Here is a 15,738-nt window from a genome sequence, read left to right on the forward strand (position 1 = left end):
TTATGTATTTTATTTTAATGCTATTATAGATTTCTTAATTTTCATTTTTGGATTATTCATTTCTAGTATAGAAAAATGCAATTGATTTTTTGTGTATTGATCTTATATCCTGCAAACTTGCTCAATTTATTATAATTATAATGGTTTTTAGCAGATTCCTTGGAATTTTCTATGTACAAGATGATGACACCTGCATAGTTTTACTTCTTCCTGTCTAATCTAGATGGTCTATATTTCCTTTTTGTCAGTAATTCCCCTGGCTAGAACCTCAAGTACAATGGTAAGCAGAAGTGGCAAGAGTGGATATCCCTTCCCCCTGCCTAAGCTTAGGGAGAAAGCATTCAGTCTTTCACCATTAAGTATAACATTAGTTACATGGTTTCTTGGTAGATGATCTTTCTCAGTTTGAGGAAATTGCTTTTCACTCCTAGTTTATTGAGTATTTTTATCATGAATGAATGTTGAGTTTTAAGGGTTGGGGATTTTGTCAAGTGTTTTTCTGTGTCTATTAATGTGATCATACATTTTTTTGGTCCTTTATTAATATTGCATATTGTATTGATTTTCAGCTACGGACCTATGCTTACATTCCTTGGATAAATTTCACTTGGTCATGTTGTACATTCTTTTTTTATATACATTACTGGAGTTAGTTTGCTGGCCACTTTCATTATTGAAAGATCTTTTTTCTGAGTATAGAATCTATGTGGACAGCTTTTTTCTTTCAGTACTTTAATATGTTGCTTCACTGTCTTCTGGCTTGCGTGGTTTCCAACAAGAAGTCTACTCATTTTCTAATCTTTGTTCCTCTATGCATTTTTCTTAACCTGGCTTCTTCTAAGATTTTCTGTCATCACAGGTTTTAAATAACTTTTTAGTTTTTTTCATGGTTCTTATGCTTAGTGTCCATTGAGTTTTGGGATCTGTAGGGTTAGCATTTTCATCAAATTTGGAAATTTTTTTCAACCTTTACTTTTTCAAACATTCTATTCCTTCACTCCCAGCTCCTTCTGGGACTCCAATTACACATAAATTAGGCTCATGATGTTGTTTCCCAACTCTGTGATGCTCTATACATCTCTCAGTGATTGGCTGTTGGTTTTTTTGGGGGGGGAGTGGGGATGTGGTGAGTACAGGAGGGCACAAGGGGATGTTTATGTTGCCATATCTTGAAGTTCACTCATCTTTTGTTTTTGCTGATGGTTGACTGGATTCATGAGTCACATGCCTAATCTCTTTAGTAAATGGTTATCCATACCCGTGACCCCATTTCCAGAACATGCTATCTGGATAGGCTGAGAATTTTCCAAACAACCAAGTGCTTGTTCTTTTGTGCTTAGCAGCTCATTCTCAACTTACCTCTATCCTCTCACATTTTACTATAAGCAGAAAGGAGAAACTAGGCTGTGCCTTCTAACACCTTAGTTGAAAATCTCCTTAGTTAAATATGCAAATTTATCACTTACAAATTCTGCTTTCTACCCAACACAGTATAATTCACAATTATAATATACCCACTTCTCTACCACTTTATAACAAGGATCACCTTTCCTCCAGTATCCAATAACGTGTCCCTTATTTCCATCTGAGACCTCACCGGAAGCACTGTGAACATTCAGCAACATTCTGTTATGACAATTTATTCTCTAAAAATTCGGGAACTTCCTCTATAGCTCTCCTGTCTGTGCTCTCATCAGAAACACCTTTAATGTCCACATTTCAACCAACAATGTCTTTAAAGCAATTTAAGCTTACTACCAAGTACCTCAAAATTCTACCAGCCTCTATCCATAAGCCATTTTTATCTTGTAGGTATTTGTTACAGCAGCATACCACTACCTGGTACCAAAATCTATATTAGTTTCCCAGGGCTACTATAACAAAATACCTCAAACCATGCAACTTAAAACAGGAAATTTGTTGTCTCACAGTTCTGGAAGCTAGAAGTCCAATTTCAAGGTGTTTGACAGGACCATGTACCCCTTGAAACATGGGGGAGAATTATTACTTGCCTCTTCCTAGGTCTGACACGACCATCAATCCTTGGCATTCTTTGGGTGCAGCTACATCTATCAATCTCTGCCTCTATCATCACATGGTTTTCTCCCTGTGTGTCTGTGTTCAAATTTTCCTGTTCTTGTAAGTACATAAGTCATATTAAATTATGGCTATGTTAATGATATCTTAATTATACCTGCAAATACCCTATTTCCAAATAAACCTGTATTCACAAATACCAGGGCTTAGGACTTCCACACATCTTTTTGGGGGACACAAACTTATCACATCAACAAAACCAGGGATCCCTGGGTGGCGCAGTGGTTTGGGGCCTGCCTTTGGGGCCTGCCCAGGGCGCGATCCTGGAGACCCGGAATCAAATCCCACATCGGGCTCCCTCTGCCTGTGTCTCTGCCTCTCTCTCTCTCTCTGTGACTATCATAAATAAATAAAAATTAAAAAAAATAAAAACAAAACAAAACCAAAACTTGAAAAGGTCAACAAAATTGACATATTTAGCTAGACAGGAAAAAATGAGAAAACATTCAAATTATTAAAATCAGGAATAAAAGAGGAAACATCACTATTAACCCTATAGAAATAAAGTATAAAGGAATACTGCGAACAACAGGATGCCAAAAAACTGGATAACCTAGATGAAAAGCATAAATTCCTAGAAAGACACAAATTATCAAAACTGACTCAAAAAGAAGTCGAAAATCTGATTAGACCTGTAACAAGACATGGAATTTCTAACTAAAAAACAAGTTCACACACACACTAAGGCTAGTAAGACTAATTATCTACTCTATCCAGATAATCCCACTTCTTTCAATTCTTCATATCCTTACTCTATCATTTTACCTTAACTACCTTTTCTGAGACAAACCCAATAGTCTATTAAATAATATGTTTTGAGTCTCTTGAAATGCTCTGCCCTGGTTTGCAGGGCAAACTCTGCACTCTCCTGATTTTCATTTTTCTGGCCTAATTTCATTTCTCTGTTCTGTAGACTTCCCCTGAAGAGTGGCAAAATATGCCACTCCAAAATAAGCTACTTTGACATAAGGATTATTTTGAGCTAACGGTACCTAAAAAATAGCAGGTGCAAAAGACTAATCTTCTTTTCTTCCTGAAAACGGGGATTAAAAACTCCCATGTGAAAGATACACTCCCTGTACCATAAGAAACGGCATTCTTACCATCAAGGAGACGCTGAAATTGAAGAGTCTATACAAACGGAACTTATTGACATAATTATTTTTCTTTCTCTTCACCATAGTTTATAATTGCTTTCCCACAGTCGCCTCTCTTTGTTCAGCCAAATATAAAAGCATGCATGCACGCAGGTGTCATTTCTTTGGGTCTTTTCCTTAGGAAAAGGAACATGTATTTGTAGGCTTTTCTTCGTTAATCTGTCTTAGGTTAGTCTAATTCTCAGGCCGAGCTGAAAAACCCTAAGAGGGCAAAATTTTGTCTCCCTTACATTCCCTAAAGCTAGAAAGTCCCATTCACTCCTTTAAATAGTGGAAGGCCAATTTCTGAATTTCTACTTCTCTAACCTTTTTCTCTTTCACTCAATCACCTAGTAATGATATTTTCATTTTAATGAGCAGGTCTTAAAAATAATAATAATAATGGGCAGGTCTTGCACCCGAAACTAAACTAACTAAACAAAACCCGACGCCAAGGGAACAGTATCCTCCTTAAGAACGGTAACATCCATCATTAGTTCCTTGAAATCATTTTCTTGAAGCAAATACGATTCCTACCTAATGCTGATAAGAAAAAAGGGTGGGCACTTGGGCAAAAGAAGTACTTTCATAACGAAGGAAGCACAAATCTATGGCAAGGCATGATATTTGGGGAAAAGCTGCCAGGTCCGAAGTCTAAACAGAGAAGCAATCAGTGCTCATTTTTCTTGCCCAATTTAGTTGGCCTATTAACGCCTTGAAAAAGACTACTTCTCACATCCTGTGTCTTCTAGCCCAGAAGCCTGGGAAGGAAAAGAGAGAGAGAGATGACGCGCAGGCCCGCCCAAGTCCTCCCTGTGCGTACTCTGCACGAGTATCTGGCCCCAGAGCAAATCCCCGTTCTCGGTTCCTGCAACATTCAGGGCCTTTTGGTTCCCTGGAATCCGGGCGCCCCCGCCCGCCGCCATCGGCATCTTCGGCACCCGGAGCAGAAATTGACGCAGGACGTCCCAAGGGCGTCCCCCGGCCTCGTCCAATCAGAGTCCAAGCAGGAAGGGAGGGTGGGCCGGAGCTCCTGACGCACAACCATTCGGGGCCCGCTTCTGCGAGTGTCACGTGATTCCAGGCCACGCCTCCCGTCCGTCCCTGCGGAGGCCCCCACGAGGCTCCGCCCCCCCGGGTAGAGCTCCATGATTGGTCACTGCTCGCGCGGTCTCCTGGGTGACGGGAACGCGTTAGCCCTCCTGGAGCTGACTCTCCGCGCCTGCGCACTTGCCGGATCGCGCGGCCGCTCTAGCCTTGAGATGAAGGTAAATAACTTACAAACCCCGGGGCCGGCGCGGGGAAACGCGACCACAGGCGCTGGGCCCGCTGAGCGTCACTTTGAGGAGAGGGGGCCTGTGTCCCCCTCCCTCCTCCCGAGGGGGGCTAGGAATGGCGAAGAGAGCTGGGTGACCTGGGGCGGGGGTGGGGGGGCGAAGTTGAAGGAAGGAGGAGGGGAACGCGGAGAGGGGAGGCCTCACTTCTGGGACCGCGAACGGAGTTGAAGCGGGGCGGGCGGAGGGAACCCGGGCACGGCCCGAAAGGAGCAGACTGGGTCGGAAAAGACCCCGAACTACCCACGGCGGGGAGACCGGTATGCTGGGAGGCTCGGCCCCCGCAAGCAGCTGAACCCCTGGCAAGCCGCGCAACCGCTCAGCGTTTAAAAAGAGTAAAGAGCTTCCGAAAGAAGAATGTCAAAGTGTATCGCCGGTGACTAATGTACAAATCTCGCAGTGGCTCGTGGATGTAATTCGCGGGGAAATCTGCGCTTGCACACGCGGGTCCTGCTGGAGAGCATCATCCTCTGCACGCACCGTTCCTGCGCTTGGGCTTCGGGCGACCCCATCCCCGGCCCCTGGCTACCGCGCCCTCGCCCCCCGGCTTTACCACAGCCATAGCCCTCCGCCCCGATCTGGCAAAGAAATGGATAGTTCAATTTTAAATTGAAGACCTAATGATTCCTTGTGGCTCTTAGCGTGGAAATTGGAATTGACAGGCTGGTAATCGATCATGACTTCACATTTCTAAAGCCTTTCACGGTTTCTGAAGTTGTCAGCACGGAGGAGCATTCCTCTTGGTTCGCAACTGAAAATTTTGTGCTTGAGGCAACTTAAGCGACTTGTTTTAAGCCCTGCAGCTGATCATAAGTTAAAAAGTACAGTTCAGACCTTGGTTTTCTGGGTTTGAAGCTAGCGCTTTTTCAGTCTACTGTATATGGAGCACTATACTGTATATGAAGAAAACTAAGATGTAAGATCACAGCCAGAAGAGGTCTACCCGGAATCTAGTCAGATTGAAGTTTAAGGATCCCTCACTTGCAGGAAGGGGTTCCAGGGACACTTGGTCACAAAGGTCACACCTTTTTCCCCCAAGGTGTTTTCAAGCTCCACGAAACGTGGGTGGATTTGTCATTATAATACACTTATGTTTCCAATAGAGGTGGATTTCATCTCCTTAACATACCAAACGACTAATGATTGGTATTTAATTTTAAAATTATATATATACATTTATTTATATTTTTTAAGACAGAGAGTGAGAACATGGGTGCAAAGGGAGAGGAGGAAAGAATCTCAAGCACTTTCCCAGCCGAGTGCAGGGCTCAATTTCAGGACCCTCAGACCATGATCTGAGCAGAAATCAAGAGCCTGACACTTGGCCAACTGCGCCACCCAGGTGACCCTTGGTATTTAATTTTAAGCACTGAATGAGTTTTGTATGGCCACTCTGATTGTCAAGCCACCTGTAGTAGTATGTGAACTTCATATGCCTAGCTGTGGTCTATGATTTAACCTAATTGTTTATAATTTAACCTAATATTAAAATCTAAATTTTCTTATTCAAGGTCTATATTCGTAATTGTTTCGGATCAGTATTGTTTGATATAAATGTACTGTGAGCGAATGTAATTTAAAATTTTTAGTGGCCATCTTAAAATGTTTTAAAAACAAACAGGGATGCGTAGGTGGCTCAGGGCAGATCCCAGGATCTTGGGCTTGAGTCCCCCATCAGGTTCCTGGCAGGGAGCCTGCTTCTCCTGCCTATTTCTGCCTGTCTCTCATGAATAAATACATAAAATCTTTAAAAATAAATAAATAAAATAAACAGGTAAGATTAATTTAAATAATGTATTTTATTTTATCCAGTATATTAAAAATATTATCTCAATATGTAATCAACAAAAAATTATCAATGAGATAGTTTACATTTTTCATAGTCCTTGAAATGTGTATGTATTCTATATTTACAACACCTCTAATTTGGACTACCTACATTTCAAGCCCTCAGTAAAATCAAGTCCACCTGTGTTTTGTGGCTTTTATATTGGGTACCCCAGTTCTTGACTGTATGGGTGAAAAGAAAGGCTTTTGAGTTGACACTGTCCACCCAGTAGTCAAAGTGAGCACTTAATGATTAAGTAAATATAACTAGTGGGTAAAGGTAGAAAATAATTTTGAATGAAGGACAGTTTGTATTTTTATCATGATTAAGTTTTTTTTTGAGATTTTATTTGTTTATTCATGAGAGACACACACACAGAGAGGCAGAGACACAGGTAGATGGAAAGGGAGAAGTAGGCTCCACGCAGGAAGCCCGATGTGGGACTTCATCCCCGGACCCCAGGATCATGCCCTGAACCAAAGGCAGATGCTCAACCGCTGAGCCACCCAGGTGTCCCTCAAAAACATTTTTTTTTCAAAAACATTTTAAACCAAAACTTTATAATAAATGCTTGCCTATGTGTTGAGGTCCATACTTTAACAACCAGATTGTAGAAGTTCGTTGGTTGGTTGGTTGATCTGATTATTTTGTCTGTTACATTGTTGACTTTTTCTGGATAAGCTCTAACAGTAAGCTTTTAACATCTGAATCCTACTGTTTTCATGATCATGTTGGATATCTTTGACCAACCCTTAATTGTATGTTTTGAAAATAAAAAAATATTTATCTTTTTAGCGTGTTTTCTCACTGCTAGAAAAGAGTGGGCCTGGCACACCAATACAGTTCACCTGGCAAAAAACATCAGGAAACTACCTTGCAGTAACAGGGTAAGAAATCAGTGAATGTTTTAAGTAAATTATCCTGACTTCAAATGGTTGTATGCCTGCATAACCACACAATTTATTTAGTAGCGGTTCCTGTGTGATGGTTGTATAGTGGGAAGAATAATACATTCACCTGCATGAACATCACAGTTCATAAAATCTTTTCCCTGGTACTAACTTTGTAGTTATAAATTATGAAACTGTCCTGAGAGAGCGCTGAAATCATTTGGATGGCAGCTTAAATATTTTTGATATACATTTATAAAAAGAAACACTTAAATTTTAATTTTGTGTTCTCTTTGCTTTTAGAGCTGATCATATTGTGAAAATCTTTGATCGCCATGGTCAAAAAAGAAGTGAAATTAACTTACCTGGGTAAGTACAGAGGTGGATCAGAAACTTTTTCAAGCTTTCTTTCCTAAAAGATAAAAAAGTATTACCTTAAAACTATAATCAAATAGAATTTTACAACTTATATAGAATCTGTATGTCCTCTTTTGCTTTTTTCAATTGCAAAGCAATTTGTTTTTCTGTTTTTTTTTTTTTAACATTTATTTACTTATTTTTAGAGAAAGAGCATAAGTGGGAGAGGCAGAAGGAACAGGAGAGAGAATCCCAGACTCTGTGCTCAGCACAGAGCCCAATCTGGGGCTGCATCTCAGGACCCCGACATCACAACCTGAACAAAGACCATTGACTGCACCACCCAGGCACCCCAGGGATTTGATTTTTTTTAACACATAAGTTGTTAGTGAAGTGTGTAGACATATAGCATATGAGTTAGAGTTGATATTTATAACCTCCATACGTTCACAGGGAAGCTTTAATGTACAATTACAAATGAATCCAAATGAAAGATTCTTATTTAATTATAAACAAGCCTTATTTTGTGTATAAGCAGAGAAGATAAGCCCATATCACTGTAATATTTCCTCTCATAAATTGTTGGAAAATAATTACTTTCAACATACTTTTTAAACCTTTTTTTTTTTTAAGAGTGTGTATGCCTGCAAGCAGGGTGGCAGGGGACGTGGGGCAGGGGGAGAATCTTAAGCAGACTCCACACTGAGTGAGCCCCAATGTGAGGTTCAATCTCATGACCCTGAGATCATGACCTGAGGTGAAATCAACAGTCTGATGCTTAATTGAGCTACCGAGGTGCCCCTTGACATACTTTTTTAAAGGACAAGGCCTGTCAGTTTTCAGTAAATTATTTTAGATTACACAAAACATAAGCATTTTTTAAAAAGATTATTTATTTTAGAGAGAGTGTGTGTGTGAGCACAGGGGTAGAGGGGGAGGAAGAGAGAGTCTCAAGTAGACTGCACCAACATGGGGCTTAATCCCGTGACCCTGAGATCATGATCTGAGCTGAAACCTTTTTCTCTCTGTAAATCTTTTTTTTTTTTAAATATTTTATTTATTTACATATGAGAGACAGAGAGAGAGAGAGAGAGGCAGAGGGAGAAGCAGGCTTCATGCAGGGAGCCCGACATGGGACTCCTAGGACCCCAGGATCACGCCCTGGGCTGAAGACAGGCGCTAAACCGCTGAGCCACCCAGGGATCCCTCTCTCTGTAAATCTGATATAACCTTTAACACTTGGTCATACAAATTACCTCTTGATTCCAGATGTGATTGCTTTGTAGGGGTACTTGATGAGTTTGTTTTACCAGAAGGCTAGGTTCTTTATAGGATCTAAGAAAATGTGCTTACAAGGTGTGATTTTATTTAATGTAATATATATAAAAAATATTTAAAATAGAATTTAAAATTTTCCCATCCCCTCAATAATAATAACAAATTTAACTTAGTGAGGTACCTGGGTGGCTAAGTCAGGTAAGTGTCCAACTCTTGGCTTCAGCTCAGGTCATGATCTCAGAGTCATGGGATCGAGCCTCGCATTGGGCTCCACACTCAGTGCAGAGTCTAAAGATTCTCTCTCTCTCTCTTTGCCCCTCCCCCCTCCTGCTTACATGCTCTCTCTCAAAAAAAAAAAATTTGTATTATGTAAGCAGTGAATAGTGAGTTGTATTTTCCACTTTAGAAAGTTTATGACCTATTCAAAATAGATTGAATGGTCTTGTTATAGATAAAAAACACAAATACATATTTAAATTTCTTTCTCCTACTTTAAGAAAACGTATAGTTATATTTTGCTTTCTTTTTTTAAAAGTAACTGTGTTGCTATGGATTGGGATAAAGATGGAGATATCCTAGCAGTGATTGCTGAGAAATCTAGTTGCATTTATCTATGGGATGCCAACACAAATAAAACCAGCCAATTAGACAGTGGTATGAGGTAAGAATAACTTTTTTATTTTAAATCTTCACTTAGAAATAAGATTGTTTGTAGGTTTGATGCTAATAATACTTACTGCTCTCATTATAAAGATGCATTTGTGAGTTATTTTCCTATGAAAGTTTATTTTTTATTGCATATAATCCTATTGATTTTGCCAAATGAATTAGAATAAAATTGTTAAAATTGTAAAATATAAATAGCTTCTTGAAAATTAGCTTTTGGCGAAACAGACTAAAATGTTCAAAGATGAGACAAAACATCTGGAAAAATCTGCAAATAGGATTGGCCTCAGGCATTGCTGGATCCAGGGGTTCTAGTGATGCAGTCAAGACTCTTTCCATCTCTTAGGTCTTCCTTTCTCTCTATTGACTTTATTCTAAGTCAGACTCTCCCCATGGCTGCTGCCAGCTATTGGGTTATATCATTCTTCACAGCAAGTTATGCCAAAGAGAAGAGCATGTCCCTATCACATCCACTCTGTTATTCAAAAGGTCTCTGTGTAGAGTAGTAGGCAGGGCCATGGGATTGAAAATTCCTGTAGGTGAAGAGTGGGATAAAAGATGAGACACTTCCCAAATGGAAAATATACTGGGTAATAGAAGAAATGACAGATTTCTGCTAAAATAGAAACTATTATACCATATGGAGTAGAAAAATTTATTCACAACTGAAACTTGGCAGTTCAACGTTGAACAAGTTGCTTGCTTTACTTCTTTCTAAACTTCAATTTCTTCAACTATATGGAATGTGAATAATAACTCCCACGTAGTGTCATATGACATGCGGGTAGGCCACACACATACTGCAAGATTAGACTATATATTTCCAGTTTACTAAGGAATAACAACCCGAAGGAAGTAAGGTGGCCATGTAGAACAGGACCAGAGGTAACTCTAACCCTCCAAATTGACACATGAGGTATGCAATTCACAGATGATATTGTCCACCCATCATAAAGTCTTGCTAGATTTGAGAGCCTTCATTTCTTGCTCTGTCCTTTTATACTTTGGGTATATATCACTTTTTAGAAAGATTTTACATACTATCTGTTCTTCCATTCAAGAGAATATTTATAAATATCAATTAGTGGTTCTTGAACCAAATTAAGCATCAGTGAGAATGCAATCTCACGCAGAGAAAAATGCATAATTAATCTGAGGTGTTTCAGATTGGTATATGTCTGCCTCTGCTGTCTATCTTCCCACAGATCCATTTCCTTACATCATCTCAGAGTTGTTGTGATGTTTAATTGCATGTCATGGCCAGGCATAAAATCAGGAACTGAATGAATAGTATAGATGTTACTGTAATTATCAAGGTAGAACAAATTAAATATTTGTTGATATTAATATTTAATGTCTAAAAGACTTTTGTATATACATAGGTACAGCTACTATTATTTGTCTGTTATTTAAAGGTCAATCTATTACACTAAGATACTTAAACATAATTTTTAATATCAGTTTTTTTAAGTATATTAATTTTGCAAACAAATTTCCTTAAATTTAAATTCCATTTGCAAATTTAGTTGGAATTTATTCTTTTGAGCACTTCAGATATCTTAGTACACAAAACATATTCAAATATAATCATTGCAAAACTTACTACAGTGTCACTTAACTATCTTAAATTATTATGTTAACACAACAGATTGAATTTATTAGTTTTTACTAAGTGTATTTTTATAACTTCTTAGAATTATAGTGGTACATCCCCTGATCTTACCTAGGCTTATAGCAATTATGTCCCTGGGGTACAGCAATCTTTCCAGAGAACTAAATACAACATTTGTGAACCAGTTGATTTCTGGTTGGATCATTGGACATGGTTGCTTCTTCCAAAGGCCATTCAGACCTAAGTACTAGTCATCCTACTCAGTCTCTTTTCTAATTGATCTTAAGTTTTTACATCAGCAAGACTTTTTTAAGTCTGTGCCTTTTACATAGGTTGCATTTTTTTTTTTGTAGCCACATGCATTTTCCTAGAATAATATATTCTTTAACTTGGCCAAAAATACATGTAATCACTATATATTGTTCTCATCCACTAGCATTATTGGGAACTTATGTGTGTCACAACATCTTATTGTAATTTGTAGAGCCTTCTAGAGGCCTTATCTCTGAAGAAAAGAAAGATGGGGTCTGTTCAGCTGGCTCTTCTTTTGAGGATATTTGGTTACTTGATCTTCTTGGAACATACTGTTTAACTCTTTTTCTAGTTGGTTGTTATGTGACTGTTGGTAATGATAAACTATTGAATGGACTATTGTTACACTATTCTTGTTAAATATAACCACTATTGCTGATCACACTTTGGGCTTCTCATGCAGTTCCTCCTTTCTCTGGTGCTATCTGGCTGGCTCACAAGTCTTTCTATTCATGTTTTCTGAAAAGCAGACTCCCAAACAGGATTGAGTGTGTGAGATTTATTACAGGAAATGCCTGTAAGGAAACATAGAAGGAGCAGGTTAGAAGAGCCATCAGACCACAGTGCATATCTGACCCTTGTAAAGGGGAGAGGGAAGGAAGAAACGTTGGGTAGAAACATCTTATACTGGAGCCCAATTCTAAGAAAGTTCAGGTAGGCCTCTGAGGAGACTTTCAGCCAACGTTACCCATCAGTGGAATTCTGTCTCTCAGGAATGGGCCTCAACAGTATCCTTGCCCACTCAGTTACAGTCTGGGAAGCTGTGGGAAGGTATGGCCCCAGCACATCAAGGTAATAGATTCCAGTGGGGGCCGTCATCAGTTACACTTTCCGTAGCTAGAGATCTGAGAGGCATATTCTCATGGCTGTCACACCTACTTAAGCAGACAGAAAAACAAGCATATTGATCTTCTAAAAACATATATTTAATAGATGAAACCCAGCAGCCTGGGATATTAGTACTTATCAGAAATAATTTTTCTAGCTAAATATTTTATTACATTCACCTATTGTTACAATGAACTTTTTGTATACTTTACATGAATTTTTGTCTTTTAGGTATGAGCATTCTTGAAAGCAGTATTGCTTTTTGCAAACAGTGAATGATCTGTCAGTGGTTCTCACTCAAACTTTAGCTGCATTAGAGTGCCTATTAAAACACAGCTGAATGCCACCCCCAGAGTTTCTCATTCAGTAGGCCTGGGGTGGGATCAGAGAACTGGCATTTCTGAAGTTCCCAAGTGATGCTGTTGGTCCTGGGATCGCATTTTCAGAACCACTTTTCTATACCCACTGTGATTTCTTTCCTTGATATATAAAATGAGCTACTCTCTCAGGAGTCCTGATTCCATTTAGTAGGGAATTACATAAAAGTTTAACCAGTGGGCCTTAGAATGTACTTAAGAACTGATGGTAGGCAAATGTGCTTTCTACCTCTTTCCAAGTGAGCTAATCTTTTTTTTTTTTTTAAGATTTTATTTACTCATGAGAGACACACACACACACAGAGAGAGAGAGAGAGAGAGAGAGGCAGAGGAAGAAACAAGCTCCATGCAGGGAGCCCGATGTGGGACTCGATCCCAGGATTGGGATTAAGCCCTGGGCTGAAGGCAGGCGCTAAACCGCTGAGCCACCCAGTGATGCCCCGCTGAGCCACCCAGGGATCCCCTGTGAGCTAATCTTAATAGTGGCAGAGATGGGAAAAACAAGAAGATGGCAATGGAGTAGAAGAACCCTAGGTTCATCTCATCCCATAAATACAAGTAGATAACCATCAAATCATCCTAAATAGCCCAGTAATCAACCAGAAGACTAACAGAACAAACTCTACAACTAAAGGGAGAGAAGAAGCCACACTGAAGAAGGTAAGTGTGGAGGCATGGTCTAGTGGAGAAACGGATCCTGACTGCTGTGGAGGGGAAGGAGTCATGGTCATGGAGAAGAGCAGCAAGCAAGCCTTTGGTTTGGAAAATGGGGCTGAATTTCATGAATTCTCATGACCATTGGTGCTTAAAGCTTGGGGTTTTCAATGTCCGTGGCCTTGGCTAGGAAAAATCCTGGAAGGCACTGCCCTACTCCTGGGAAGAAGGCAGGGAAACAACCCTGGGACATATAGCATGAAAACACATCTGAAGAGAGCCCAGGGCAGAAAGTGGGGAGATTATTTGCTCTTCTTAGAGCATGTTCCTGAAAGATAGTACTCAGACACCTCTCTGTGAGCCATTTCCCTCTCCCACCCTTCAGCATAAACACAGAGCCATCTACAGAAGCAGTGCAGTGTGGCTACTGGCTGCCTAATTTGCTTATACTAAGCACTCCCTGGCTTTAGCGGAACTGCTTTGCTCAGTCATGCTTACCTCAGTCCTGGTGTGCCCGGCTCCTCCCCCAGACCAACACATACCCCTGCTCACACCATGTCTCCCAACCAGAGAGTGCTGCAGAGCCTCAGTTCTAGTGGTGGTGGTGACAGGTCTCATATCACAAGCAAACCAAAGCACATTTAGTTAAAACTGACCACATTAAGGTCAGTGACCAACACTGTATACAGCAGACAAGAAGAGCCCCTGCGGATGACTGGCCTGAAGGATAGAGTAGCCAAAACACAATAGCAGAGGGCACAGAATGTACATTGAGGGCATTCCCTAAAGCTCCAGGCCCTGGGCACTACATCTATTTTATAAAGTCATTATGTTCAGGAGCAGGAGATATAACTGGATTTTCTAACACAAAGAAAGAAAGCAGAGACTTAGAAAAAAATGAGAAGACAGAGGAATTTATCCCAAATAAAAGAACAAAATAAGACCACACCCAGAGATCTAAGTGAAGTAGATATAAGTGACATGCCTGATGGAGATTTTAAGCAACAATTATAAGGATACTCACTGTGCTTGGGAAGACACCAGTGAGACACTACCACAAAGATAAAAGAGTTAAAAAAGAATCAGAGATGAAGAGTGCAATAAATGAGGTCAGAAACACACTTGATGCAATGAACAGCAGGCTGGAAGACCCAGAGGAACAAATTAATGACCTAGAAGACAAAGTAATAGAAAGCAGTGAAGCTGAACCAAAAAAAAAGATGAATTCTGCAACATGAGAATAAACATAGAGAACTCAGTCAAATGTAATAACATTCCCATTATAGAAATCTCAGAAGAAGAAAAGAAAGAAAAGGGGGCAGAAAATTTATTTGAGGAAATAGTAGCTAAAAACTTTCTTAACCTGGAGAAGGAAACAGACATCCAGATCCAGGAGGCACAAAGAACTCCTAACAAAATCAACAAAACAGACCCACGCCGAGATATATTGTAATTATGCTTGCAAAATATAGTAGTAAAGAAAAAATTTTCAAAGCAGCAAGACAGAAGTCACTAACTTACAAGGGAGAACCCATAAGGCTAGCAGGAGATTTTTTTCAACAGAAATTTGACAAGCCAGAAGGGCGTGGCATGGTATCTTCAAAGTACTGAATAGGAAAACTCTGCAGTCAAGAATATTCTATTTAGCAAGGCTGGCATTCAGAATAGAAAGAGAAAAAAATTTCCCAAACAAAACTAAAGGAGTTCATGACCATTAAAAGAGCCCTGCAAGAAATATTAAAAGGGACTCTTTGAATGCAAAAGAGAAACCAAAAATGACAATATAAAGGCAGGAAGCACAATTTTACAGAATATTTCTGTAAAAAAATTCAGTCAAGGAACTTATACAAGAAATGGATATAAAATATAACATGTACCTAAAACATGGGAAGGAGAGGAGAAAAGAATGAGTTCAAAATTAATCAACCATCAACTTAGTATAGACTGCTATTTGCAAAAGAGGTTATATACAAACTTAATGGGAACAATATATCAAACAACACTAATAAACATGCAACAAATAAAGAGAAAGAAATCCAAATTTATCACTAAAGAAAATCAAATCATGAAAGAGAAAGACAAGAAAGGGTCAGAGAAAATCTCCAGGAACAACCACAAAACAAGTAATAAAATGGCAATATATACATATCTATCAGTAATTACTTTGAATGTAAATGGGCTAAATCAAAAGACAATCAAAAGAATAGGCCGTCAGAATGGATTAAAAAAGCAAGACCCGTCTATATGCTGCCTAAAGGAGATTCATTTTAGATCTGAAGACACCTGCAGATTGAAAATGAGGGGGATAGAGAAACAACATGCAAATGGATGTTGAAAGGAAGCTAGAGTAGCAATATTTATATGGGACA

At 39.4% G+C, this 15,738-nt stretch overlaps 1 protein-coding gene across 4 annotated transcripts in view; it reads left to right on the plus strand.

The window, feature by feature from the left end:
* Nucleotides 1-4,428: 4,428 nt before the first annotated feature.
* The window catches only part of WDR19 (WD repeat domain 19), a 90,751-nt gene continuing 79,441 nt past the window's right edge, over nucleotides 4,429-15,738 (plus strand). For 3 of the 4 annotated variants that reach the window (XM_055326128.1, XM_055326126.1, XM_055326130.1), the window contains exons 1-4: nucleotides 4,429-4,501; nucleotides 7,191-7,282; nucleotides 7,589-7,654; nucleotides 9,456-9,581. In XM_055326128.1, coding sequence (XP_055182103.1) covers nucleotides 4,496-4,501; nucleotides 7,191-7,282; nucleotides 7,589-7,654; nucleotides 9,456-9,581 — 290 coding nt within the window. In that variant the 5' untranslated portion in view covers nucleotides 4,429-4,495. Of the gene's footprint in view, nucleotides 4,502-5,511; nucleotides 5,629-7,190; nucleotides 7,283-7,588; nucleotides 7,655-9,455; nucleotides 9,582-15,738 lie in introns of those variants that run through there. The other variant, XM_055326129.1, reaches the window with a different exon arrangement.

This window comes from Nyctereutes procyonoides, unplaced genomic scaffold (genome assembly GCF_905146905.1).
Source record: "Nyctereutes procyonoides isolate TBG_1078 unplaced genomic scaffold, NYPRO_anot_genome, whole genome shotgun sequence".
Lineage (NCBI taxonomy): Eukaryota > Metazoa > Chordata > Mammalia > Carnivora > Canidae > Nyctereutes > Nyctereutes procyonoides.